General features: G+C 45.0%; 1 protein-coding gene across 2 annotated transcripts in view; it reads left to right on the top strand.

Annotated features, from left to right (window-relative positions):
- Window positions 1–3,074: 3,074 nt before the first annotated feature.
- Window positions 3,075–27,398, top strand: part of ATP6V0A2 (ATPase H+ transporting V0 subunit a2) — a 35,638-nt gene continuing 11,314 nt past the window's right edge. Inside the window, exons 1-13 of one of the 2 annotated variants that reach the window (XM_082640320.1) lie at window positions 3,075–3,399; window positions 8,825–8,903; window positions 10,966–11,063; window positions 12,867–13,004; window positions 14,039–14,127; window positions 16,027–16,153; window positions 21,628–21,710; window positions 23,262–23,355; window positions 23,949–24,161; window positions 26,109–26,259; window positions 26,536–26,672; window positions 26,981–27,168; window positions 27,268–27,358. In XM_082640320.1, coding sequence (XP_082496446.1) covers window positions 3,283–3,399; window positions 8,825–8,903; window positions 10,966–11,063; window positions 12,867–13,004; window positions 14,039–14,127; window positions 16,027–16,153; window positions 21,628–21,710; window positions 23,262–23,355; window positions 23,949–24,161; window positions 26,109–26,259; window positions 26,536–26,672; window positions 26,981–27,168; window positions 27,268–27,358 — 1,605 coding nt within the window. In that variant the 5' untranslated portion in view covers window positions 3,075–3,282. The remainder of the gene's footprint in view (window positions 3,400–8,824; window positions 8,904–10,965; window positions 11,064–12,866; window positions 13,005–14,038; window positions 14,128–16,026; window positions 16,154–21,627; window positions 21,711–23,261; window positions 23,356–23,948; window positions 24,162–26,108; window positions 26,260–26,535; window positions 26,673–26,980; window positions 27,169–27,267; window positions 27,359–27,398) is intronic. The other variant, XM_082640321.1, reaches the window with a different exon arrangement.

Genomic DNA, 27,398 nt, shown 5'->3' with positions numbered 1-27,398 from the left:
TTAGGTACTCTGCGAATGTAATTCACATATACAGCTATCCCGACGTTCACAGCAATGCAGCACGGGCGTCCTCACTGCTATACCAGACTGAGCAAAATGCATGAGAGGGTCAACCGTGTCAGTACATGTGATTAGGAACTTTAGTGTTTTCACAAATGATGAAAGTCATAGGAGTTTTGGTCCAAATGTTATTCGCACCATAGAGAGTCAGTCTTTTAATTTTTAATATATTTATGTTGAACCGGTTCGTTCCCACTGTTCCAAATACAGGATTAAGAACACATTAAAGCCTTTAAAAGTGTATATTAGTGCAAACGTCTAAGAAAATGGATGAGGCAAGATGGGGGGGCTGCAGGAGGGGGACATGAGTAGGCAAGTCAACAGGACCAGGAGAGAACACAAGCCCACGAGACAGAACGCCGAAGATCTTGCATTTAGCAAAGGCGGTCCCTCATATAATCTTCAGTTTGCCAAAAAACCAAAATATGATTAGCTATAGGAATCATGGGGCCCATAGATTAAAAAACAAGCTGGCTTTAAAGGAAGGACAGTTTTTCCTAGCTGAGAGAAATTCCTCTTGGGGCCCCCTGGGGGACAGACCGCACGAGGCAGCCGGGGGAGGGAAGCAGAACGGCCGTCTCCCACCACAGCCCAAGGGCGGCCACACGGCCATGTCCAGTGAGGTTTCTTTGTGGGCCAGATGAGCGTAGTCATCGTTTCACGTGGACGTTGTGCACCGTGGATAAACGGAGTTCTGAAAAGCGGGTCTCTTCCCTCTCACTCCGCTTGACTGAATTTTGAGTGCCTCCCGACATCCCGGTGCTACCTACGTTGTGTTGTTGCATTTTGTTTGTTTGTTTTTTGGGGGGGACCGCACCGTGCAGCTTGTGGGATCCTAGTTCCCCAACAAGGGATTGAACCCAGGCCCTCGGCAGTGAAAGTGCAGATTCGCAACCACTGGACCGCTAGGGAATTCCTGGCTGTTGCATCTTCGCTCAGCATTCTTGCCCAGAGGAGTTTCAAATCTTCCTTCCCCTCTAAATCTACAAATCTAGTTGTTTTTTCCTAATTCATATTAAACATGTAACAAATGACGTAAGAAATCCCTCCTCCCAAGTACCACTGTTTGTGTCACACCGTGGAAACACTGGATTTCTGCCCCCTCTGCCTCTGTCTTTGATGTGGATCTCTGTGGGTTGGGGTGATTACACCCACTAGCAGGTGAAATTGTCTTTTGTCAAAGAAAACGAAATACCCAACTGACTCATTGCAGAGATTCAGAAAGTCTTTCTATGGCAGTTAGTATAACTAGCTCTGGAAAGTTAACTTAAAATTTCCAAATGACAGGTAATGTAGCCTGATTTTGAGGGCTTTCTTAGGGTGATTTTGTACTCAAGAAGGGAAAAACTCTGGCAGTAGAACGGGCTGGAGGCGGGGGAGCATACAATATGGTTTTGCCTTTTCTAAGCTTATACATTCATATATGCATTTGGAAAGTATTTATTGAGTGGCTACTGTGCTGGGCACTGGAGATGCCAAGACAGTGTCCCTTGTCCAGTGGAGCTGTTGACTGAAAAAAACAAAAAAACAAAAAAACCCACAACCTGAAAGTTGAGAGTTCTGTTTTATTCGGGGATCTTACTGAGGACTACAGCTCTGGAAGGCAGCCTCTCAGATAGCTGAGGAGCTGTTTGGAAGAGGTAAAGGAAGAGCTAGGAGTTTTTGTTTAAAAAAAACAAGTAGTTGAACATCAAAAGATTACTGCTAATCATAAAAAAAACAGTCATCACAAATTAAGGATTTTAGTGCTTTTCTATGTATGGGAAGATACAAGAGTCTGCGGTCATGGAAATTTTTCCTTTGATACACATCTTAACTATCTAGGGCCAGTATCCTGTTTTTCTCCATTCTGAATCCCCTCAGGGTGAACGACTGGGGGCAGCTGCAGTGGCTGAGGGCTTGATGGCTGCAACATCCTTTGTTTACTGAAATGGCAGGCAACATTGTTTTGTCCACAGAGTTTACATTCCAGTGGGGGAAAACCCGCAATAAAGGAAGATAATGTCAGACAGTGGTAGGTGCTATGAGGAAAATAAAACAGGACTGTGGTGGAGTGGGGTGGAAGGGCTACTCCCGCTACTGGTCAGGAACAGCCCCTCAGAGGCAGGGACATTTGAGCTGAGACTTGTAGGAGCTAATTTTGAGGTCTGGGAGAAGGGTATTCTAGGCAGAGACAGGGGAAGGGTCAGCAAGTTCAAGTACACCCACCTGGAAAGAGAAAGAAAGCAGGAGTAGGAGAGCAAAGGGAGCCCAGGGCAGGCAGGTGGAGACCAGGGCTTGTGGAGAGCAGAGGCCAGACCCGGTGGGGTCTTGCTGGCTGTAGTGAGAAGTTTGGATTTTACTCCGAACGCGGTGGGAGAAGCCAGAGGATTTTCAGTAGGCTCACATCCCATTTTCGTCCTGCCAGAGATCTCTGTAGCTGCTGTGTGCAGGAGCGTATAAGGCAAGAACAGCCTGGCATCAGACCCTGCTTTCTGGTCCGCACACAGGCCAGGACCCCCGAGAAAAGCCAGCGGCAGGAGCTAGCTGCAAACACCGCACAGGGTGTAATTCTGTTGATAGGAAATGTCCTAACCGGCAGATCTATGGAGAAGAAGTTGTTTAGCGATTGCCCGGAGCTTGGAGACGGGAAGGGGATTGACTGCAGCCGAGCAGGAGGAATCCTTCTGGGGTTGATGGAAATATTCTAAAATTGATCGCGACGATGGCTGCACAACTTTGTAACTTTACTAAATATCACAAAATTGTATACTCTAGTCGGGTGAACTTTATGGCACGTAAACTCAGTAAAACTCTTTTTAAAAAGCTGTGAACAGCGGAGCGAGTGGCAGCTTTTGGTCGGAGTCCGGACAGGTTCCGTGACCCCCAACATTGCCGCCGGGTTTGCGCCGTTTGGCCCCGCCGCCTGCGCCGCCGTCGTCCGCAACTCCGGGCGCCATTGGTCGGCCGGCGCGGGGTGGGCACGAACGCGGGGGGGGCGGAACCGGAACCGGCTGTGGCCAGGGGGCGGGGCCTCGAGGGCGGCTCTGGCGGCGCCTGGAGCGGCGGCCGCGGCGGCGGGACCGGGAGCAGCTGGTGCAGCCCGGAGTCCCATGGTGCGGGGCTGCGGCCAGGCCGCAGGAGAAGCCCGAGAGCCGGGCCGCCCCGGCTGACCGTGCGGGCCCGCGCGGCCCGGAGCCGCCGCCGCCCGTCGGGCCCCGCGGGGGCGCGGGCCGGCCAGCCATGGGGTCCCTGTTCCGGAGCGAGACCATGTGCCTGGCGCAGCTCTTCTTGCAGTCCGGCACGGCCTACGAGTGCCTCAGCGCCCTGGGCGAGAAGGGCCTGGTCCAGTTCCGAGACGTGAGTGTCGCCCGGGAGACGCGGGCCGCACCTGCCCGCGGAACTCCCGCATCGAGCCTTTCGCTCGGGCCTCCTTTCCGTGGGCGCCTGGGCGCCCATTTCCCAGACGGGGAAGCTGAGGTCCACTTTCCGGCCAGAGGTTCCGCAGAGCGGGGCCCGAGCCCAGGGTCGCCGAATGTCTGGTCCGCGGCCTCCCAGGCCGGGTTAGTTAGGAACGCTCCGCGTCGTCTTCGTCCACTCGGGTCGTGCCATCTGATGCTTCGGAGCACCGACTCTGTGCCAGGCACTGGGCTAAGCGGGAGAACAAATCTGATAAGGCCTCTTGGAGCTCTTCTGGAACTTACGGGGCAGGGGGAACGGGAGAAATATTAAGCAAATGAATACGTAAACAGGAATATGTTTGCCATACAGAAACTAAAACGGGGTGATGAGATACATAGTGCCTCAGTTGGGGGTGCTCAGGGAGGTCTCTCTGAGGAAGTGTTCTTGGGCTGAGACCTGAATGGGCAGGAGCCGGCCCTGGGAAGATCTGGGGGAACAAGGTCCCAGGTGGAGGGAACTGGAAGAGCCAGGAGCCTGAACTGGGAATGAATTTGGTGTAAGCTCCCGAGGGGCGGGATTTTTGTCGTTTTTGTTCACCGATACCTGATGATGTACATAGCACTGCCTAGGAAGGAGTTGGAGTGCAGTCAGAATTTGTTGAATGGGACCTGTCTCCCCAGCAAGTAGTAATAAACCCTTGTTCATATATCTGTTTATTTATCGTTTGTCTCCACCGTGGACTGTCAACCCCCCCGGGGTGTGGGGTAAGGGCCTTGCCTGCCTTGTTCATTGCTGACTCCTGAGTACAGTCCCTGACTTTGTGGGCATTAGTATGCCTTTGTGGAATGAATGAACAAGCTTTCATTGAGTGCTTGCTCTGTTGCAGACACTGAGTTTGGTGCTGGGGACTCAGGGGTGAGCAGGGTGGACAAAGTCCCTGTGTTTTTGTTGCTCACAATGTAGGAGAGACACACTCTGATTATGAACTGTGTTAAGTGCCATGAAGGGAAAGAGCAGTGTGACAGGGAGATTATGAAGCGCAGGACCTTGCTAATTGAACTGGAATTCACTTGAATGAACATTTTATTTCCTGGGACCCAGCTTTCATCTCCTCTGGTTTCCCTTCGTCTTTCTGAGGGCTCCTTAGTTTCAAGAGGGAACACCCGTACCCAAGATCTGGTGTCACTGATCCCTGGGTTGGCCTCACAAGGCAACTGCCAGGTCAGAGAGAAACTCCTGAGTGGCAGGCGAGGCTGCAGAGAAGGCCCAGCTCTTCCTGGTTTCTGGAGCCATTTGGGCTTCAGCACGCGGTGCCCACTTTCCTGGCAGGTGCTGCTGTGCTGAGCTGTGACTGAGTAGCACGTGAAAGATTCAGGAAACACTTGTGAGAGAAATGGGCTTCCTTCTTTGTAACAGGTAGATTTCTTCCATCCTGTTAGTACTCAGGCCAAGAGGCTTAAATCAAGCTTAAATCTTCGAGGTTTGAACAAACACCCTAATTACCGCAAAGGTGCAAGTTTCATTGAGTGCCATTACATTGGGTAGTAGAGGACACTTGGGATTCTTTTAAACTGAAAATTGGGGAAAGAAAAAGAAAGTGCAGGTCATCTTTTGCCAGAAGTAAAATAAAGCTGCCGTGTTAAAATGAGCTCTTTGTGTGATGCTAGGTTTTCAGAGCTCAGGTGTGTGTGTGTAAAGCTGCCGTGTTAAAATGAGCTCTTCTTTGTGTGATGCTAGGTTTTCAGAGCTCAGGTGTGTGTGTGTGTGTGTGTGTGTCTGTCTGTCTGTCTTTGGGATGACTGTCCAGCAGCACAGGTGCTAGTGCAGAAAGCTCTGTCACCTGACACTTCTTCTGCCCTCTTCTGGACTTTCTTCCTGACTGCGCTCACCAGGTGGGATCCCCGACGTCTGTCTTTTCTGATTTGCACAGGCTGGAGCGTTTCCGCCTTCCCTTTTAGTGATCCTTCTAAGGGAGAGGAGGCAGGGCGAGGGTTTCTGTAGTGACAGCCAAAGAGAAGGCCTGGAAAAGAAAGGTTATTCAGCTCACCAGTAGGACTCAGTGAAGGGCAAGGCCATCTCACTTTTCTAAGGGTCTGGAATTTGGGGACAGCGTTCACCTTTTGTCCGTTAGCTGCTGGAGTGGGAAGATGGGTGGCGTGGATACCAGTCACAACAGCACCAGGCAGCCTCTGCTGGTTTTTCTAGGTTAAATGTTAGTGTTAAAACGAATCTGCATTAAAATGTACTTCATAGGGCTTCCCTGGTGGCACAGTGGATAAGAATCCGCCTGCCAGTGCAGGGGGCACAGGTTCGATCCCTGGTCTGCAAAGATCCCACATGCCGCGGAGCAACTCAGCCCGTGCGCCACAACTACTGAGCCCGCGCTCTAGAGCCTGCGAGCCACAACTACTGAGCCCGCGCGCTGCAATACTGAAGCCCACGCGCCTAGAGCCCGTGCTCCGCAACAAGAGAAGCCACTGCAATGGGAAGCCCGCGCACCGTGACAAAGGGTAGCCCCGGCTCTCCACAACTAGAGAAAACCAGCATGCAGCAACAAAGACCCAACACAGCCATAAATGAATGAATGAATGAATGAATGAATGAATGAATGAATGAAAAATAATAAATAATAAAAATAAATAAATAAATAAATAAATAATAAATATAATAATAATAATAATAATAATAATAAAATGTACTTCACAGCGTTAGCCTGGAATTAAGGGTGCTGTTTGCCTCCCTAAAAAGAAACTAGAAGCAAAACTTGATAAAAGAAACCACACAACAGAAGAAACCAGTTAACCTACTGTGTAAGATGGTGACGGCGGATGTCAGATCCAATTGTGCGCGTTGTTGCCACAGACATTTGCCTCTTCGTGAAGATTCTATGTGTGGAACCATAGTGTCCACTTTGAGTCAGTGTTTGATATTGATGAAAAAGACAGTGAAACTGAGAAGTCATGTCATCAGTAGACAGCTTTTGGTGGGTAGCTTCCTCTGCTCACTCTTAGTTCTGTTGAGATAGATTGTGTCTGAATCATTAGGAACTCGAAAGTGGTTACTACTTTGGATTAACATGACTTCCAGAAATGAATGCGAATGTGACAAACAGAAGTGAAATTCAAATTTTTATCTTTCTTCTGGTTAACGCTTTAAAAAAAATTTCCAAAAACTGAACAAGAACTAAGCCTTTCGGTTAGACATTCTCAGGCTGTTCAAGCAGCTTCATGCCAAGCTGTTTCTAATTCTCCTTTTTGAGAGTGCCCAGTATAATGCTGCACAGAGTGAAGGTAAAATTCTTGCCCCAAATGCCTTTCAACATGAATGATTACTGCAATTTAAAAAATTGTGAAAGTAATATACATCCATTGTGGGAAATTTGGGAAACATGAGATACTAATTTCCATGATCCCATTACCTAGAAACAAACACTTTACTTTTTTGGTTCATACTGTCCAATCAAACATTATTTTTCTAATATTATTATTATTTTTTAATAAATTTATTTATTTTTGGCTGCGTTGGGTCTTCATTGCTGTGTGCAGGCTTCTCATTGCGGTGGCTTCTCTTGTTGCGGAGCACGGGCTCTAGGCACACGGGCTTCAGTAGCTGTGGCTCGGAGGCTCTAGGGCACAGGCTCAGTAGTTGTGGCGCACGGGTTTATTTGCTCTGCAGCATGTGGGATCTTCCCAGACCAGGGATTGAACCTGTGCCCCCTGCACTGGCAGGCGGATTCTTAACCACTGCGCCACCAGGGAATCCCTCTAATAATATTTTAAAATGTACATACATAGGTATTTTTAGATAATTGGAGCCACACTGATAATATCTTTAGTCTTTTTTCACACACAAATCATGCATGACTAATTTCCTCATTTTATTAAATATTGTTTTACAATTTTTTATGGTTTTAAGCTTTATATGGTAAGATTTTTTTGTTTTAATAAATTTATTTATTTTTGGCTGCGTTGGGTCTTTGTTGCTGCGTGCAAGGCTTTCTCTAGTTGTGGTGAGCTACTCTTCGTTGTGGTGTGCGGGCTTCTTATCGCGGTGGCTTCTCTTGTTGCAGAGCACGGGCTCTAGGTGCGCGGGCTTCAGTAGTTGCGGCACAGGGGCTCAGTAGTTGTGGCTCATGGGCTCTAGAGCGCAGGCTCAGTAGTTGTGGCACATGGGTTTAGTTACTCAGCTGCATGTGGGATCTTGCCGGACCAGGGCTCAAACCCGTGTCCCCTGAATTGGCAGGAGGACTGTTAACCACTGCGCCACCAGGGAAGTCCTGATAAGATGTTAAGTAAAGGGGAGAGTATATGGGAACAGTGAACTCCTGTGGACCCATATTATAAACCAATGGCGGGACTTCCCTGGGGGTCCAGTGGTTAGGGCTCGGCGCTTTCACTGCCGGGTCCGGGTTTGATCCCTGGTTGGGGAACTAAGATCTCAAAAGCCGTGTGGTCCAAAAAAGCCCCCCCAAAACCCCACCCATCAGACAAGATCATTTTGAAGCAAATCCCAGATGTCTAATTTCACTCATAAATATTTCAATAAGTATCTCTAAAAGGTAAGGACCCTAAAAAAATCATAACCACAATATCATTATCATACCTAAAAATTTTAATAATAATTTCTTAATATAATCAAATACCTCATCATTTAAAACAATATTTAATAAGTGCATAGTAATCAGTTATATTACTGAACCATAATTTTAATCCAGCTTTATTGATGTGTATCATAAAATTCACCCATTTCAAGTGTACAATTCGTTGGTTTTTAGAAAATTTTCTGAGTAGCACGTCCATTGCCACAATCCAGTTTTAGAACGTCACATCATCCCAATAAGGTCCCTTATGCTCATTTACAGGTCATCCCCCTCCCTACCCCAAGACCCAGGCAATCACTAACCTACTTTCTGCCTCTAGGTCACACAATATGTGGTCTTCTGTGTCTTTCACTTACATCATGTTTCTGAACATCCTCTGTGATGTTGATGTGTCAGTTTGTTCCTTTTCACCGCTGAGTAGTGTTCCACAGTGTGGATATAGACTGTGATTTCTTTAACCAGTTTTCCACTGTTAATCATTTTTTCTCTGTCTCTGAGGTTGATGCTCTTTGAGATAAATTTTTGTCAGTATCCATAGTTTGTTCCTTTAGGTTGAATTTCTTCATGGGATATTTCTGGGCCAGAGGATATTTTTCAGGCTTTTTTTTTGGTAACAGTTGCCAAATCGCTTTCCAGAAAAGATGTGTCAGTTTATCCTCCTATTCAGTAGTATACGAGGATGTGCTTCCCCCCCAAACCCTTGACTATCATATTTTATTTATAAACTCGAATTTATTTTTAAATTGTAGAAAATTCAAAGCAAAATTTTCGTCTTTTTCTCAGCTGAACCAGAACGTAAGTTCTTTCCAAAGGAAATTTGTGGGTGAGGTGAAGAGGTGTGAAGAACTGGAGCGAATATTGGGTGAGTTTAGTTTAATAACTTGAATCATTATCGTTATATAAGTAAACCTTGTTCACTTTAGGAAAATGAGAAAATCTAGACACGTAGAAAGGAAAAAGGAAGTCGTCCATATTCTCACCATTCCTGTATTCACTATTATGTAGGTTTATGTATTTTTTTACTATTCATCTATAAAAGTAAGGATTTACGTACATAATGGTCAGGTTATTTTGTTATTAGCTTTGTTTCTCGTTTGATGGTACTTTAACATCTTTTCATGTCAATAAACAGATTGACTCATCATTGTTTATAATGGCTGCATAGTATTTTATGGTATTAATGTGCTATAATTTATTTAGCCAATCCCTTGTAATTTATTATAACTTAAAAACATTGTATACATGTTAATATATTACTTAAAATTATATCAGAGAACAGGGGAGGAAGGAAATGGCAGATAGATTGGTTGATAATTTCCTTTTTTTCAGGGCTTCCTTTGCAGAGATCAGTGTTCTCTGACTGTTAACCATTAAAACTCAGCCGTAAAACCTTTAACGTCTTAGCCTAAAATAAAATATTCTTTATCAATTCAAACCTTGAAATTCTGACTGAAGTAGAGAGAGCGGAACGATGCCAGTAATTGTCTAAAGTACCAAATTTGTTTTTAGAGGGATGAACAGAAAAACCTGGGAGTGAGAGTGTTGAGGAGGGGAGAGAAGATGACTTTTGGAATGATTTCTAATAGCAGTTAATTATTGTGGGTTTTATATTTTTTAATTGGGGATTTTTAAGATCGAAAGAAACCTGTTAGTCATCTGAAGTCTAGTCCTCTGCATATTGTTTGAGGCCCCAGTTATTTGTGTGGATCATGTAGGATAGGGTGATACCACATCCCCATCCTTGCCATATATATATGTCATTGGACAGGTCGTATATTTGGAATGAGTTTTCAAAGGCGGGACAGGAGGGACAACACATTAGACGTGTCCAGGACTTCCTGTAGCTTAGACTGTTTCAGAAAGAATGCAGACTTAAAAAGAAAATGAACTCTCAGGTAAATTTAGGTATAAAAAATAGGTTAAAAAATTTACATCCATTTCCAGAAAGCTCTTAAACCCAGTGCTTCCTTTGCTATCTTATGGGTAAGACATCATCGCTTTTCTTCCTCCCTCCTCCCTTCCTCCTTCCCTTTCTCTCTCTCCCTTCCTTCCTTTCTTTCTTTCTTTCTCTCTCTTTTTCTTTCTCTCTCTCTCTTTCTTTCTTTCTTCCTTCCTTCCTTCCTTTCTTTCTCTTTTTCTTTCTCTCTCTCTCTCTTTCTAATAAAATAACTAGTTAACACTTCTCCAAAATACTATATCTGGTAATGACTTTACCAGGTATTATGACTTTTATCCTAAGGAAAAGAACGCTTCATGGAATTGAAAATGTAAGCTAAAGAAATTAAGTTTTTTTTGGCTGGTTCATTATTAGTTTCATGAATCTAGTTTTTAATGTAAGTAGAGAAGGCAGTGTACGTTGCTCTAAGTTAAAACATCACGGCTAACTGGGGACTCAGGAGAACCTGACTTTCTGCCCTGTGGTCTCCTCCTTATAGAGGAGACTGATAGAGGATGTGTTTTTCCTGATGGATGTGTATCTCTTCCTAATGGCGTCTGCAGGGAGGTTGCCCTGACGGCTCTGGTGGGGACGATTATAGGTCCATCATTGGATTATTCCTGCACTTCCAAGTGTGTCCTTAACCTTCTGCTTCCTTTACAGAAGGAGAGGCAGAGGCAGCTGTGACTCCAAAGTTCTTTAACTAGAGTTTTAGAAATGAAGGATGTGAGGAATTTCAGAAAATGTGTATCCAGGTTACTGTTTGTTTTGTCACTGCACGCTGGTCTCTCTAGGCAGAATTATTTTGCACATCTTTGGAAACAAGGCTGCAAAAGGCATCCTGTCGGTCAGTTGGGACAGGCAAGATTTTATGCATTTAGACGTTAGTTTTTAGACCACCTGGGAAAGGTTGGGATGTAACATGTTCTCACTGAAATGTCCTGTAGTAAGTTTTTGAGTCTAATTTGTTTAACTTTTATTTCCACAGCATATTTGGTGCAGGAAATTAATAGAGCTGATATTCCCCTCCCTGAGGGAGAGACCAGTCCTCCTGCACCACCTCTTAAACAAGTGATCGAAATGCAGGTAACTAGTTTCTGAAGAAGCGGTTTTAGGTCACTAACCTCAGAGACTGTTTATTCACTTACTTTATATTGTCTAGTGCTTTTCTGCCTTTCTTCTCAAAACCGTGGAATGAAAAGCAGAAGACCATATTATGGTTAATTCTCAGTGACAGGTTATCTTCGATAAATTTTAAATGGAATTCGGTTTTCTTTTAAAATGTAAGACAGGGCTTCCCTGGTGGTGCAGTGGTTAAGAATCCGCCTGCCAATGCAGGGGACACAGGTTCAAGCCCTGGTCTGGGAAGATCCCACATGCTGTGGAGCAACTAAGCCCTGCGCCACTACTGAGCCTGTGCTGTAGAGCCCGTGTGCCACAACTACTGAGCCTGTGCTCTAGAGCCCCCGAGCCACAGCTACTGAAGCCTGTGCGCCTAGGGCTTGTGCTCCACAACGAGAGAAACCACCGCAGTGAGAAGCCTGCGCACTGCAACGAAGAGTAGCCCCCACTCGCTGCAACTAGAGAAAGCCTGCACGCAGCAACGAAGACCCAACGCAGCCAAAAATAAAAATAAATAAGTTAAAAAATAAAAGCATATATTAGAAGAACATAACATGTAAGACAGGTGGTATTGAACAGAGGCTAACAAGAATTCGGTTGTGAGATCTGGGCTCATATGATGTGACTTCTGGGCCTGTGCAGGCCTTAGCATGCCTCTCCTACTGCAAGTCATCGAGGCTTCAGGCCTGTGCCCTTCACATTCTCCCCAGTTCACCCTGACCCTTCCCCCTCTAATTTTCAGAAGCTCGTGTGAAGGTGCTAGGTGGTTCCCCATGGGCAGCAAATGAGATTCCCTCTTCTGGAGTCCCCCACCACCGTGAGAGCACTGGCTTGTGCATTAGCATCCCCCCCCCCATGAATTATCTCTTGAGGTTTTGGTCTAATCATCTGATAATTCATCACACTGGGAAATAGACTAGAGCCCTTTACAGCTCTTCTAAAACAATTAGTACTGTGTAATTAGGACCATTCCATTGCTGGCTGCTCTGTTTGTTTTTCTGGGAGGATGTCATTTAACAGTTGGTATATGAATGGACTCTGGAGAGGACTGTACAGTCAGATGAGAGCAGTCATCTGGCTTGGCCTGTTTGGTGTGTTGCTTTTGATGTAATTACAAATATAGTGATTACTGGCTGCTTATCGTTTTTATAAGGCAGAACACAAGTACTGAATGTAGCGGGTCAGGTGATTTGTTTGAATACCGTTTTACTGAGTCAGTGGGTTGTTTTACAGATTTCTGCTTCTATTGTTTTAATACTTAAGGATTGTTAAGGATGCTTGGTATATAACTAATTGTTAAAGAAGGTTCGTTCTCAAGTATTTTTATGCTTAATTAATTGTGTTAAGTGCAGCTGCATAGAAACTCTTAAGCTAGAGACCAGGAATAATATGTTTGGGAAAGATTATCTAAAATTTTTCTGTGTTGCAAATAAAAGGAAATGTAGTCTTGAAAAAGGAAAACTCTTTGGTGTATTGGTAATGGATAAGCCGATGAAGGGAAACCGGAAGAAATGACAGGACCTGAGACTAGAGATTGGGTCCAGCCATAGGGCACTCAGTCATCCCAGCATCTGCGTGCTCGCCGTCACAGGTACCTGAATTAATATGAAGCAGCAAATGATGGACTTTAAAAACCTGTGCGTGTTTTCGTATCCCTATCAAACTCTCATACGTTATGGCTTTTTAAAACCTCTGCTAGTTCTGGGGTACTGTGAAGAGAGTATTAGAACCAGACTTGGAAGTAACCCTGCTGCCGTTTCATTTCAGGAGCAGTTGCAGAAGCTGGAGGCTGAGCTGAGGGAGGTCACGAAGAACAAGGAGAGGCTGAGGAAGAACCTCCTGGAGCTGACTGAGTACACCCACGTGCTGCGAGTGACCAAGACCTTCGTCAGGCGCGATGCGCAGGTGCTGGAATGCTCGGGAGGAAGTGCATTTCTTTCTTTCTTTCTTTCTTTGTTTTGGTTGCGCCACGCGGCATGCAGGATCTTAGTTCCCCTGACCAGGGATTGAACCTGTGCCCCCTGTAGTGGAAGCACGGAGTCTTAACCACTGGGCTACCAGGGAAGTCCCAGAAGTATATTTCTTTTATAAAATTCTCGTTCCCATAAAGTTTCAGGTTTTGTTATCAACTCCTGTAGAGGTGTTGCTTTTTAAAAGAGATAGAGGGACTTCCTCATTGGAAGAGATACTCCTTACTCAACAAGGAGTAGCCCCCGCCCGCCACAGCTAGAGAAAGCTCGCGCACAGCAACGAAGACCCAACACAGCTAAAAAAAAAAAAAAAAAAAAAAAAAGAGATACACTTAAAAAAAATGAGATACATTTTGACCTTAGCTTTATCTTTCAGGTGGATTATATGACATTAAAAGAAGCTTTAAGCCTCTCCTTTGTTGGTTGGTTTTAACCATAACTACTTCCTATTCATGAAATGCTTTAGTTTGCAGTTGAAAAAAATCTTATGATCATGAGAAAAAATTGAACAGTGGAAGTCGAACTCTAAAATTTAGTTTTTTTTTTTTTTCCTTCTGAAATTGCTGAGAGTAATGGAAGTAAAAAAAAAATCTGTATGGGAATAAAGAACAGCCTATGCAGTAGTACAGTACTCAGCTGAGTATCCGAGAGGGGAGAAGTATGTCCCTTGTGAACTTTGTTTCACTTCCTGTAGCGGTGACCTCTGATACAGTTACTCTGTCTTGGATTAAGGCAATGACATAAGTTATAACTATATTTTTAAGTAAATGTCTTCAACTAGCTTACAAATAAGGGACAGGGAAGTTATACTCTTTATCTATCAGAGCTGAGTTACATGTCTGAGTTACCTTGGGGCCTTGGCATCCAGATCTGAGTTCCCATATGCCCTGCAAACTTGTTTGGAAACATGACTTGAGAATTAAAGTGTCACTTTCAGTGAGACACACTTGGTTTCATATCTCTTTGTAGTTTGAGCCCACTTACGAAGAATTCCCTCCCTTGGAGAACGATTCTTTGTTGGACTATAGCTGTATGCAGAGGCTGGGAGCAAAACTAGGGTAAGTGACAACTGGTGTGTCCTTCTTGTCAGTGGGAGACAAGCTCTGCTGAGTGGAAGGACGACCACCATCTGAAAGCCTGTGATGGAATGACAGAAAGTGAATATTTGTTTAAGAAAACACTGTACTCCTGTATTTGTTGAGTTGAATCACTCACTCAGCTGTATTGACTTTTTAGCTAAATACGATGGGAATTTCTTCTTTCGGTACAATGAGGTAGAAAGAAGGAACTTATGCCAGTTATGCCATATTCTTCGTTACCCCATAGCCTAAAATAATTGGTCATTGAAGCATCAAGTCCTGTTTTGTTTGGTGGCAACATAGGGGCTCAACTGAGTTGGTTAATTTATTAATCGTATTTTACGAGTCTCTTTCTACTGTTCACTCTCTCTGTTTACTTGAACTAATGGTAACTTGTTTCCTCGTGATTTGTGATTTCTTTTTATTATTAACTGTTCCTCTATTCCTTATGTGTAGGAATTCAGTGACGTTTAGTTTGAGGCTGTATTCTTTCAGAGAGAACTTATTTTTACAGATGTCAGGTACTTGGGAGCACTCTACCTACCTGCAGTCATCTTACGTTAATTTCTCAGCTTGAGTTTCTTTGTTTTTCTGTTTGTTTTCTCTCTGCCTGACTCTTCCGCTTCTCTCCAAAACCAAAGCCGAAATAAACAAGTTTGCTCATAGGCTCCTTTGCAAGGTGGATTTTTTTCTAGTCCACCCATTCACTTAAGGTGTAGCCCTTTGTTGGGGGGCAAGAGTCCCAACTTTGGGGGGGTTGGGGATTCAGTTCCATCTCTTCACCTGATATCGACCCAGTGCCCGTCTCCTATCTCCCTTGCTGGCATTGAAACCCAAGGCCTTAAGATATTGGGTCACATCAGATGAATGGATAAAGAAGATGTGGCACATCTATACAATGGAATATTACTCAGCCATAAAAAGAAACGAAATTGAGCTATTTGTAATGAGGTGGATGGACCTAGAGTCTGTCATACAGAGTGAAGTAAGTCAGAAAGAGAAAGACAAATACTGTATGCTGACACATATATATGGAATTTAAGAAAAAAAAATGTCATGAAGAACATAGGGGTAAGACAGGAATAAAGACACAGACCTACTAGAGAATGGACTTGAAGATATGGTGGGGGGGAAGGGTAAGCTGTGACAAAGCGAAAGAGTGGCATGGACATATATACACTACCAAACGTAAGGTAGATAGCTAGTGGGAAGCAGCCGCATAGCACAGGGAGATCAGCTCGGTGCTTTGTGACCGCCTGGAGGCGTGGGATAGGGAGGGTGGGAGGGAGACGCAAAAGGGAGGGGATATGGGAACATATGTATATGTATAACTGATTAAATTTGTTATAAAGCAGAAAAAAAAAAGAAATAGTCATGCCCTGTTTATATCCATACTTAAGTACTCAAAATGCATTTCAATTTCAGCTTTTTTTTTCACCTTTTGCAAAGTAGGAGGAGCTTCATCTGGGTATGATTGTATTTTAATGTATTGATTATTGTTAATGAATCCTGCTTCATTTCACATTTACCTGGGTATGATATTTGTTAAAAGTGGGTTTATATTGGGCCATAAGAACAGGAAGTTTAGATTGTTAAAAAAAAAAAAAAAGATACTGGGTCAGTATAATACATCAGGGCACAGCTATGAGGTCCTGTTTTATTTTTGGATTCCAAGAATTTCTCGAAATTATGAGCTCAGGTCTACACTGAGGAGGATGTTTCAAAACTATTTTATGCAGCATTTCAGAGATTGTGCAGTCGGAGGGCTTTGGGGATATCGCCAGCACTTCGGCAGCTGTGAAGGGCTTCGCCGCCCTCTTCATGCGGTTCGGTAATCCTCACTGCACTTACTGGACCACAGCCTTTGGTATCTCACAGATTTGTGTCTGGCCTCATTAACCAAGGGAAAGCTGAAGCATTCGGGAGAACGCTGTGGCGAGCCTGCAAAGGGCACAGCATCGTGACGCACGCAGAGCTGGAGGGGCCCCTGGAAGACCCTGAAACGGTGAGTGGGCCCCCCCTCCCCGTTTAGCAGCGGTGGACTTGTGCCCAAGCTGGAGGCACAGTGCAGAGCGGAGCACTTCAGTGAGCTGTCCACCACCTGCCTTGCCATCCTTGGATGCGTTTGGGGGGTAGTTCTTAACATGGAGGACTCTCTCCCGCGCTGCCATAGTATGCCTGGGACGTTGACGGGGATACGTTGCCACCCTCCCAGCCTCAGATCCTGTTTGGGTTTCACCAGCCGTCCCAACACTGTCTGTTTTTTTTGGGGGGGGGCATTTATTTATTCATTTATTTATTTGCGGCCGCGCAGCACGCAGGATCCTAGTTCTCCCACCAGGAATGGAACCCGGGCCCCCTGCAGTGGAAGCTCGGAGTCCCAACCACCGGACCGCCAGGGAATTCCGACAATACTGTCTTTTATAGCAAAGGATCTAGTTTAGAATCAGGCTTTGGACTTAATTGTCATGTCTCTTTGGTCTCCTTCATTCTGGGATAATTTCTCAGTCTTACCTTGACCTTTGTGACCTGGACATTTAAAAATTATTACAGACCAGTGGTTTTTATTTTGGTAGAATGCCCGTCTGTTTGGGTTTGTCTGATGTTTTCTCATGATTAGATTCAAGTTCTGTGTCTTGGGCAGGAAGTGATGCTGCTTCCCATCAGGGGTGCACAGTTCCTTTGTCTCGTTACTAGTGCTGTTCCCTTGGATCACTTGTTCAAGGTAGTGACTCCTAAGCTTCTCCACTGTGAATTTATTACTCCATTTCCTTTGTATTTAGTACATGTTTTGGGGGAAGTGCTTTGAAACTCTGTAAGTACTCAATTTCTCATCAGATTTTCAGTGCATTAAATTATTTCCTGTTTTATTCAATGAGTTATACTCTGTTACTGTAATTCTTTATTTTGATATTCACCTGCTCTAGATTTGGCCGTTGGAGGCCATGGAGCTGGCTTTTATTTTCTTTTTACATGTTCCCATCATTTTTTGAATGCTTCTTTGCTTTCCTGCATAACAAGATGTCCAGATTCATCTTGTAATTTCCCTCATGCAGCTCTGGAATCAGCCATTTCTCCAAGGAACCTGGTTCTCTTCAGTGGAGAATGGTAATTAGAAGCCAGGATGCGGTCTCTGGGTGTGCCCACAGGGACTGAGGTGTCGCTGTTCCCAGCTCTGTCAGTGGACAGCTCTAGGATGCACACACGCACACGGCTCACACACACTCACAGCTTTATTTCTGTACCTGTGTGTATACATGAAAACTGTGAGTTTACCTCCAATTCCAGTCCAACACCACAGGGTTCATTCTAAGTTTCTCTCTTTCTGTGTTTGTAACTCCTTTCTTCAGTGGTGGGAAACTTGGCTCCCATTATTGTTAATATACTTATTGATCCGTCCCCTTGTATGGGACCAGTCTGCCCACTGATTTCCCACCTCTGCTGCCCCGCTCTTCTCTCTGCGTGGAGCTCCGAGTTCCCCAGCCCCCAGCCCGGGTTGTCCCCTAGTGTGGACGGCAGGGCCTCCTCACTTTGCTTGGGCTCTGACTTTGCCCTGGGCCACTGTTGCCCTCCCCCTCCCCTCTCCAGGTCCATCCTCGAATGCACATCTAAGGCTTCAGGAATGAATTATTCAGGAGGGGAAGCCGGGTGGCCAAAGCCATCATTACCTTTTAAAATAGCTGTGATTTTTTTTTTTAAAGACCTCATCATAAAAATAACTATTATATATTGGTCTAAGTGAGGATGAACTGATCTAGTAAGGGTAGAAAAGGAACTTGGGATTCTCAGTTTTGAGAAAAGCGTTCGTGTTTTCTTTCCTAGATTTGCCTCAGGATTTTTGGCTATAAGATTAATAGTTTTGACACCTAAAGGAGTTTGGCTGTGAAATAATTTTCATAAGGTTCAGCCTAAGTAAACCACACACGTTGGAAAATCTAATCAGTCAAGCTGTTCGTTAACCACACACCTGTAATATTTTTTGTGGCTCCTGAAACTGCCAGTAGCAACATGTTGGTTATCCTTCACCTGTGACCATTACGACCTCTCTATGTAAAGGTGAAGATTAAAACTGTTCTGAAGTAGCATTTACATGTTCTTTGAGTTTTTTCTTTAATTAAAAGAACATATCCATCATTCTCAGGCAGAGCATTTACTCTGTAAAAAAATTTTTTTTCTATACAATGTCTAAGCTCTTTTGTGCTGAGTTTTTACCACATTTGTTAAAGGGCATTAAATGTCTGAAGAAATATGGAGACATGGTTAGAGATGTATATATTTTTTTAAAAAATTCTTTACTTTTTCTTCACTTCTAATTTTTTTGTTGAAGTATAATTGGCAGATACGTATCTCTTGAAACTACAACTCCTCCCCCCACCATGATTACAAAGGAAATGCGTGCTTGTTATTAGAAAATTGGGAACAATATAGAAAGCATGAAGAAAATCAGTCACCTGTAATCCTCCTGCTCAGAGAGAGTCGCTATTTATGTTTCATTGTGCATTCTGTTAGTCCTTGTTCTGGGGAGGATATGAGATTTGATTTGGTAACTTTTACTCAGGTTCTAGGATTTATTTATAGTGTCATGTTTAATACCTTTTGGGTCAACCCCTTAAAGTCCTTACAGACCCCAGAGCATATTTCTAGCCATTTTCTCCTTTGTCAGTATCATTTCTAGATGCTGACCAGTCTCTCTGTCAAAGCTGGACTCAGGCAGTTTCATGTGGTTTTATGATTTGTATTTTTTATGTTGCATACATCTGTGTTCCATATTATGTCTTAGGTGGTTGTGTTCCCTGACACAGTACTATTTATAAAATTGTTAAGGAATCTTCAAAATCAAATTCATTATAAATACCATTTCTTTCTTCCCCCTGGGTATTTTCTTTCTTTTTTTTTTTTAAACACTTTTTAGACATGAATATCCTAGTTTATTAGGTAAGAATTTCACAAACATTACTTTTTTTTTTTAATTTTATTTTTGGCTGCGTTGGGTCTTCGTTACTGTGCACGGGCTTTCTCTAGTTGCGGCGAGCAGGGGCTACTCTCCGTTGGCAGTGCGCGGGTTCCTCATTGCGGTGGCTTCTCTTGTTGTGGAGCACGGGCTCTAGGCACGCAGGCTTCATAGTTGTGGCACATGGGCTCAGTAGTTGTGGCTCGCAGGCTCTAGAGCGTGGGCTTAGTAGTTGTGGTGCACGGGCTTAGTTGCTCCGCGACATGTGGGATCTTCCCAGACCAGGGCTCGAACCCGTGTCCCCTGCATTGGCAGGCGGATTCTTAACCACTGCGCCACCAGAGAAGTCCCAGTCCTTTTTACTTTGATGTCCAAATTGTCCCTGATTTGGCCACTGGGAGTCCCTTCGTGTGTGTTCCTCTGGCCTTTGGCACGTCTGCAGCATTCACTGAGCAATCCCTTACTTTCTGGCACCACAGGATGGTACCTGCCTCTGTCTGGAGTCAGCCATTCCTTCAAGGACTGCTGGTTCCTTTTAGTAGGGGATGGAGTTTAGAAACAAGGATCTGGTGTTTGAGTTCTCATCATGTACTGGAGTGTCGTTGCTTCTGGGCCCTTTCAGCAGTCAAAACATGGACACACACACACACACACACACACACACAGAGCTCTATCCGCTTCTGCAGCTACCTGTGCACATTCATTATAACACCGTTTGCTCGGACTCTAACCTGCGATCCTGACATCTCTTTCTCGGTGTTTTCACTCTCTTCTGGCGGCGACAAAGATGGCCTTCCTCATCCTCAGTGCGGTTCATGAACCGTGCGATTCGCTTCCTTATTCCCCGTAACCAGCCTCCCAGACACCTCAGCCGACTCCTCCCTGGCCTCCCCTTCCCGGCCGCCCCGCGTCCCTGCCTTTGGGACCCAAGTGCCTCTGCTCTGCCTGAAGCTCCCCAACCTGTTCCCCATCCCCTCCACCCCAGAGCTCAATTCTTGGATTGCTTCTCTCCTCTGTGCCCTTAGGGATCCCGTGTAACTTCATGGCTTTAAATACCATCCCTCGAATGTATACATCTGGCTTGGACCTCTCCCCTGAATACCAGACTTCTATTTAACTGGCTCCTCCCTACCTTTGAAGTTTCTGGAAGACATTTCCATGTGACACCTAGAACTGAACTCCCGATCTGCCCCCCCAGACCTGTCCGTCCAGGCTGGCCTGTCTCAGTAAGTGCCAGCTCAGCTCTTCTCCGCCCAGCATCCAGAGTGATCCCTGTAAAACGAGTCAGAGCATCTCCCCACCACACCCCCCGTCCCGCCTTAAAGCCCTCCCGTGGCTTCCTGTCTCACGGCGTCCCATCTTGTCACCCCTCTGGCCATTCCTCTTCAGCCAGGCTGGCCTTCTCGCTTCCCCTCGTCTTGCCTCTGCACGAGCTTTCCCTCGGGCTCAGGAGGCTCTTCCCCAGGATCCACGTGGCTCGCTCCCTCCCCGCCTTCACTCCTCTGGGCCCAGATGTCCCCTTCTCAGGGAGGCCTGCCCTCCATGCCCGATTTACAAGCTCAGCCCCCAGCCTCTCTCTCCCTGTCACCCCTCCCGGCTTTACTGTCTTTGTCGTCCTCGTCTCCATTTGGTGTATTATGTACTTTCCTGGTGTCTCCTGCTGCTAACTTGATATAAGCGTCCCTCCCCTCCCTTCCCTCCCAGGTCAGGGATTTTTGTCTGTTTTGTTCACTGCTGTATTCCTAGCACTGGGAACCAGTGCCTGGCAAATTGGCCAAAAACCTATTCAGTTCTGTTTGTAGAATATTTGTCAATATAGTCAATTCTCATTATTTGTAGTAGTTAACATTGTACGGTCTCCGTGAGAACTGAGCCCTTGCTCCTAGGGGAAGCGCAGGGTTAGGTTCCTGTGAGTCTCTGGTCATGATGCTTTTGTCAGCCGATCAATACATAACCTTGTTTTATTTAAAGACACCTTATTTAATATATACTGTTGATTCATTAACATTGAACTCACTGCCAACCGCACCGTCACGCCTGTCTGAACAAAGCTTATGGGACACACGTAAGTGCACGTCACAGCCTTCCTGTGCTCGGAAACACTAGACAACTCTGAGGACCATTTTGAACAGTGAAATCAGCACAAAAAGCACAAAACTGTGAAAAACTTGGTGCTAAATAGACCACAGAAAGGACACTTGTTTACAGTATGAGCTGAAATAAGAAGGCAGAGGGTCACCTTGTTTGACCTCAGCAGGAATATGCACGTTGGGTGACTCAAAAGTTTTGTCGCTCTGCATGTCCGCAAATGAGTGAATAAATGCTTGAGTATTGATTTGGGGGTTATGAGTGATTTCTGGGGTGAATCTGCAATTATGGAATCCGCAGATAATGAGGATGGGCAGTGTTTAGTGTTTGTTGAATGAATGAATGAATGAATGAATGAACTAACTCTTTGACAGAGTGTGAGCTGCCAGAGTTTGCAAAGTTCTAGACCGAGAAGTAACAGTTATCTTTCTTCTTTGCAGGGAGAAGTCATCAAATGGTATGTGTTCTTGATTTCCTTCTGGGGAGAGCAGATTGGCCACAAGGTTAAGAAGATATGTGACTGGTAAGAAAAAGAAACATTTTATTTCATTTACTTCTTTATCCTCAGTAACCTCTAGTTTTCTTGAAATGTGTCTCTGAAGAGAAATACAGTGGTTGCCGAGGCTGTTGAGTTTTGGTACATGATTTCTTTGCTGTAATACCATGTTTTAAAACATGTAATTTGTCATCTCTCTTGCCAGTGTAATACTTAAAATAATTTAAAAGTAGACACCATGTTAAGAACATTCCCAGATTTGATTTTTTTCCCTTGGGAATGAAGGCTCAAGTTCAACTGGGGAAGGAATCCACTTTTAATATTTGGTGCCTTTCTGTTGCCTTTAGCTACGCGTAGGCTTATCTGTCCTCATGGAGCGTACGGCTCATCCTTTCCCAGCCCTCTGCAGTTACCTTCTTTGCACCCTGGGGAAGGGGGCCTGGCAGATGGTGGAGAGGGTGGGCTCGGAGGGGCCTGCCTGCCAAACGAGATGGTACAAGTAAAAGGCTCCCGTACCACGTAAGCCTCCGGTAAACGTGGAGCAGTATCGCAGCAAGAATCGGTCTGTGACTTAGTCTTGTCACCAGTGGGAAAGCAAGCAAAACCACACGAAAACTCAAAAGAATGGCCTTTTGTTTTCTTATACTTGGGGAAATTTTAGCTGGCCTTGCTTCTTGCTGGGGTAAGTAAGGGTGGGGTTTGGTTATTTCCTTCGGATTCAATATTCACCGGAGTTTGGTACTCAGTCACTGGTGTTATGGAAAGTAACTTTAGGTGATACGTGGACTAGCCTATTCTTACTTTAATAGGTATATATTTATTTTTTATGTAGATTAGAAAAACGATAGCCAGCACACAAACCTGTGACTTCACAGATATCATTGCTTAGGATAAGGCTGGAGTAAGAATTTAATTTTAGTAGCCAGAGCTTAAAGAGGAACATAAAGCATGGCATTAAAACACTGAGGCTGTAAAAAAACAAAAAACAAAAAAACCCCCCAAAAAAACCCACAAAGGCAGCATGGGAATCGCAGCAGCTGAGGGGGTGTGGCTGCAGCTGGGGGGGCGTGGCTCTGCCTCCCCTGCGTCCTGGTGTCACACGTGGCCCCAGAGGACATTTACTGAAGCCTATGTCAGAGGCCATTGCTAGGCATCCAGAGCTTTCTCCTCCCCCGATTTTCTCTTTTTTGTAAAAAGGTAATTATTGTTGTATGTTCTTTGTCTTTGATTTATATTTTACACTTGTTTAATGATTTCCAGCCCAAGGGTGGTGGTGAATTTCAGAACGTTGGAGTTGGGAATGAGCTTTTGGGAATCATCGAGGGTAGGAATGGAATGTGGAGCCGAGACAGGGTTCACTAAATCTGTGGAATTCCGTAGAAAATTTGTTGAGTGTCCGTGTGCGAGGCCTTACCATGGCTGGGTGCCTGTGCCTGCACCTTTTTCTCCCAGAGGGCTGCTTTTATGCTGGTTTGGGAGGAAATACGCCCAGGTGGTAGACTGAATTTAGCTCTAGTTTTTGACGTAGCTCCTTGCAGTTCTGACAGCCGCGGCACTGTGTCGAATCCTGTCTTCCAGTTACCACTGCCATGTTTACCCCTACCCGAATAGCGCCGAGGAGCGGAGGGAGATCCAGGAGGGCCTGAACACCCGGATTCAAGATCTGTACACTGTGAGTGACGCAGAAACTTGCCTCCTTGTCCGAGGGTTTGTAAAACATTCACAAATACATTTACTTTCTTCTTTAATGTGGAAAATTTTGGTTGTGGACAAATCAAGGTGTTTTAGGGAGTTTGGAATGGCACCTCCCTCCTCTTCGTGGGAGTTTTATTTTAGCAGGCTCTTAGAAACCTAGATGGTTTCTACATGATGAGGCTTTAAAGAAGAGTCTGGTCATCTTTGATCTGTCGGAGTGTAGTTCTTGATCAGAGAGGACAAACGAGCCCCATTTACAGTGCTGGCTGTAATTTTACCTGCACTACTTTCAGGCTGGGAGTGGGTAAGACCCAGGCCCCCAGCTCTCTGGACCCAGCCAGGCCATCATGCCGCCACAGGGACCACGACTTCTAACCATTTCCTGTGCCCTGGGGTCCTTTCTGGAAAGGCAGCTCCAGGGCCTGGAGGAGAAGGACTGAACTTCCTTAACTGTCCCCAGAGAGGCAGGTGCCTGGAATTCGCCCCCCCATCACTGAGGAGAAAGTCCCTCAGAGGAGGTCAGGTGCCCATTGGACACTCTGCTGAAAGTCCATGTTTGTCCTCACCCAGGTGCTTCACAAAACCGAGGATTATTTAAGGCAAGTGCTTTGTAAAGCCGCCGAGTCAGTCTACAGCCGCGTCATCCAGGTGAAGAAGATGAAAGCCATTTACCATATGCTGAACATGTGTAGCTTCGACGTGACCAACAAGTGCCTCATTGCCGAGGTCTGGTGTCCCGAGGCCGATCTGCATGAGCTGCGCCTTGCTCTGGAGGAGGGCTCGGTGAGGCGGCCCTCCGCTTCCTGCCAGCCCTTCCCCGCGGGAAATAAGATAGCGGAGGAGAGGACACCGTGTTCACTCTTCTGAACTGAAATTACGGAGAGTTGGTCCCTCGAGGCTCTGTGCACAGGCATTTTTTTTTAAATTGACGTATGGTTGATTTACAATGTTTCAGGTGTGCAGCAAAGTGATTTGCACAGGCATTTTAAATTTTCTCTTTTGAGTAAGGAATTCAGTCACATGGTTTAAAAGTCAAAAAAAAAAAAATTAAAAAATATAAAAGACCCAGTGAAGTGGCTTCCTCCTATCCAGAGCCTCATATGTCCAGTTCCTCTGCTCAAAGACAACCCTTGTTTTACTTCTCTTATGTCTTTGAGTTTCTTAATCATAGATAAGCAGATAGGAATATATAAAGGGAGAGAATTCCCTTCCTTCACAGAAGATTGTGTGCTATTCATACTGTTCTTTTCTCATGAGAAAACTTCCCTGTTTTTAAATAGCTATTTAATATCCTGCTGAGTGGATGTACCATGGCTTATTGAACTAGGTCCCTGGTCATTTAGGTGGTTTCTAACTTTATGAATACCAGTGCAGTGACTAACACTTGACCTTTGCCAGTTCAGACGTGCACAAACCTATCTCTGGGTAAATTCCCAGCATGGAATTGCTGGATCAGTTTTGGCAAATATTGCCAATTGTTGCATTTCTCTTATTTTGAGTGAGGTTGAATATCTTTTTGTATGTTTAAGAAGAGCCTTTGAGTTTTCACCTTTTTGGTGAATGCTGTGTTCATATGCTTTGCCCATTTTCTACTGGGTTGTTGGTCTTTTTCTTATTAATTTCCTTAGCTTGTTGACTATGATACGAGAGCAGATATCCTCCCCAGGTTGTCACTTGTCTTTTGGTGTTTCTTTCTGTTTGTTTGCTTTGGTCGTGCAGAAGTTTTTTGTTAAATATAGTTGAACCCATCCATCTCTGCTATTACAGCCTCTGAACTGTGAATAATATCTTCTTTCCACTCCTGGGCTGTGGGGTCAGTCTCCCACGTTCCTGTGAGGGTTTTTTCTGTATCAAAACTTAGTTCTTGGAGAGGTAAAGTAGGAGGTTGGGACTGACATATACACACTACTATATATAAAATAGACAACCAACAAGGACCTACTGTATAGCGCAGGGAACTCTACTTAATACTATGTAATAACCTATATGGGAAAGAATCTGAAAAAAAAGTAGATGTATGTGTATAACTGAATCACTTTGCTGTACACCTGAAACTAACACAACATTGTAAATCAACTTGACTCCAATATAAAATAAAAAAACAACAAAAAATCTTAGTTCTTTACTGGAAATAGCAGGTTTACAAACTTCAAGTGGCACTTAAGGAAACAAGTTTTTCTAGGAGATTTTGGTTAATCTCCTTGTCTCATCACATAATTCTGTTACGGCACAGATGTAAAACACGTGGTGCTGAGAAAGAAGGAAATACATAAATTAGTTATTTTGGAGTATGGGACATCTATTTATATATTTTAAAGCTCTAGATGATTCTTATTTATTGAGGTACCATCGGTTTTGATAGTGGTTTAGCTCTTAAAAATGTTCAAGAGGAATTGAGAGACAGCTACAGTATTACCTCATAACACTGAAAAATAGGCAAGAATAAACCAAAATGTCAGTACGGCAAAATTTTGTTTTTTTCTTGTCCTACCTGTCCCCGCCTGCTTCCCACCACTCAGCCTTGCTAGGTCCTTCCTTCTCCAAGACCACGTCCCCCAGCAGCCTTCCTCAGTTCCTCCTGTCACTTCTGCTGTACTTGAACCTCCAGGAGGGTGGTCAGTGCTTTCCCACGTGCTCAGGGGCCTTTCCATGGCAGCCAACTAAGATTTGTTGAAAGAGCCCTTGGGTGGTAATTTTTTCTTTCTCTGTCTCTTTTCTTTCATGTGAAAGAGAGAGAGCGGTGCCGCGATCCCCTCATTCATGAACACAATCCCAACAAAAGAGACACCCCCGACTCTCATCCGCACCAACAAATTCACCGAGGGGTTTCAGAACATCGTGGATGCCTACGGGGTTGGGAGTTACCGAGAAGTGAACCCAGGTTGGAAGCCTGAATTGGCCAGTCTTTGTGTTTTATACATTTTATACATCACTGCTGCTTTCTTTCCCTATAAGAATATAATAGATATTTGGAAAAGTAGGCCCACTATTACTGTTTTGTTATCTTATTTAGTATAAAGTGTTCATTTTAACCCATCAATTCTCTCCTGAGAATTTGGGAGAAGGTCAAGATCATTATACAGTATGTGGTCATGTTTGAATTAACTAGAATTTTCTGCCTTTGCTGCGAATCAGAAACCGCTTGCTTTTCCCGCAGCTCTCTTTACCATCATCACTTTCCCCTTTTTATTTGCCGTGATGTTTGGAGACCTTGGACATGGCTTTGTGATGTTCTTATTTGCCCTCCTGTTGGTGTTAAATGAAGACCATCCCAGACTAAGTCAGTCACAAGAGGTAAAAACATAAACACTCGGGCTCATTATATCTGTTTGGGCAGCATTAGTAGTAATTCTCTTCTGTTTAACTAGAAAAAGAGACACATTTAAAGATGTTCAGTTTGGGGCGATAACCGTAGCCCACCTGAGACGTGCTTGGTGGGGGCGGGTGGGCCTTCGTCCCTGTGTGACGGGGGCGTCTGTGCCGTGAGCTTGCTTTTGAGCAGCCCTGAGAGGAGCGGTTAAGAAGGTGCCCAAGCTAAGTCGGTCACATCGGCTCGTTTTCCCAGTGGTCCTGTTTCGCTCCCCCCGCCTCGTTCCCCACAGATCATGCGGATGTTTTTCAACGGTCGCTACATCCTCCTGCTGATGGGGCTGTTCTCAGTGTACACGGGCCTCATCTACAACGACTGCTTTTCCAAGTCGGTCAACCTCTTTGGCTCCGGGTGGAACGTGTCTGCCATGTACAGCTCCAGTCACAGCCCAGCGGAGCAGAGGAAGATGATGCTTTGGAAGTGAGTGTCCTGCTGCCAGACAGTGTCTTAGGTGGAGGGGAGTTTCTCCGAGTGTCCTTCCCCCTTCGCAGGAGGCCCTCACCCTGCCTTTTGTTTCAGTGACAGCGTCATCAGGCACAGCAGGGTTTTGCAGTTGGATCCCGGTGTTCCCGGAGTGTTCCGAGGCCCTTATCCTTTTGGCATTGATCCCGTGAGTGTCCCCCCCGCCCCCCCATTCTCTCGGGTTCCTC

This window comes from Mesoplodon mirus (genome assembly GCF_964341445.2).
Source record: "Mesoplodon mirus genome assembly, chromosome: 13".
In the NCBI taxonomy this organism is placed as follows: domain Eukaryota; kingdom Metazoa; phylum Chordata; class Mammalia; order Artiodactyla; family Ziphiidae; genus Mesoplodon; species Mesoplodon mirus.
The sequence above is the reverse complement of the archived record's forward strand: the minus strand, read 5'-3'. Positions and strand labels throughout refer to the sequence as shown.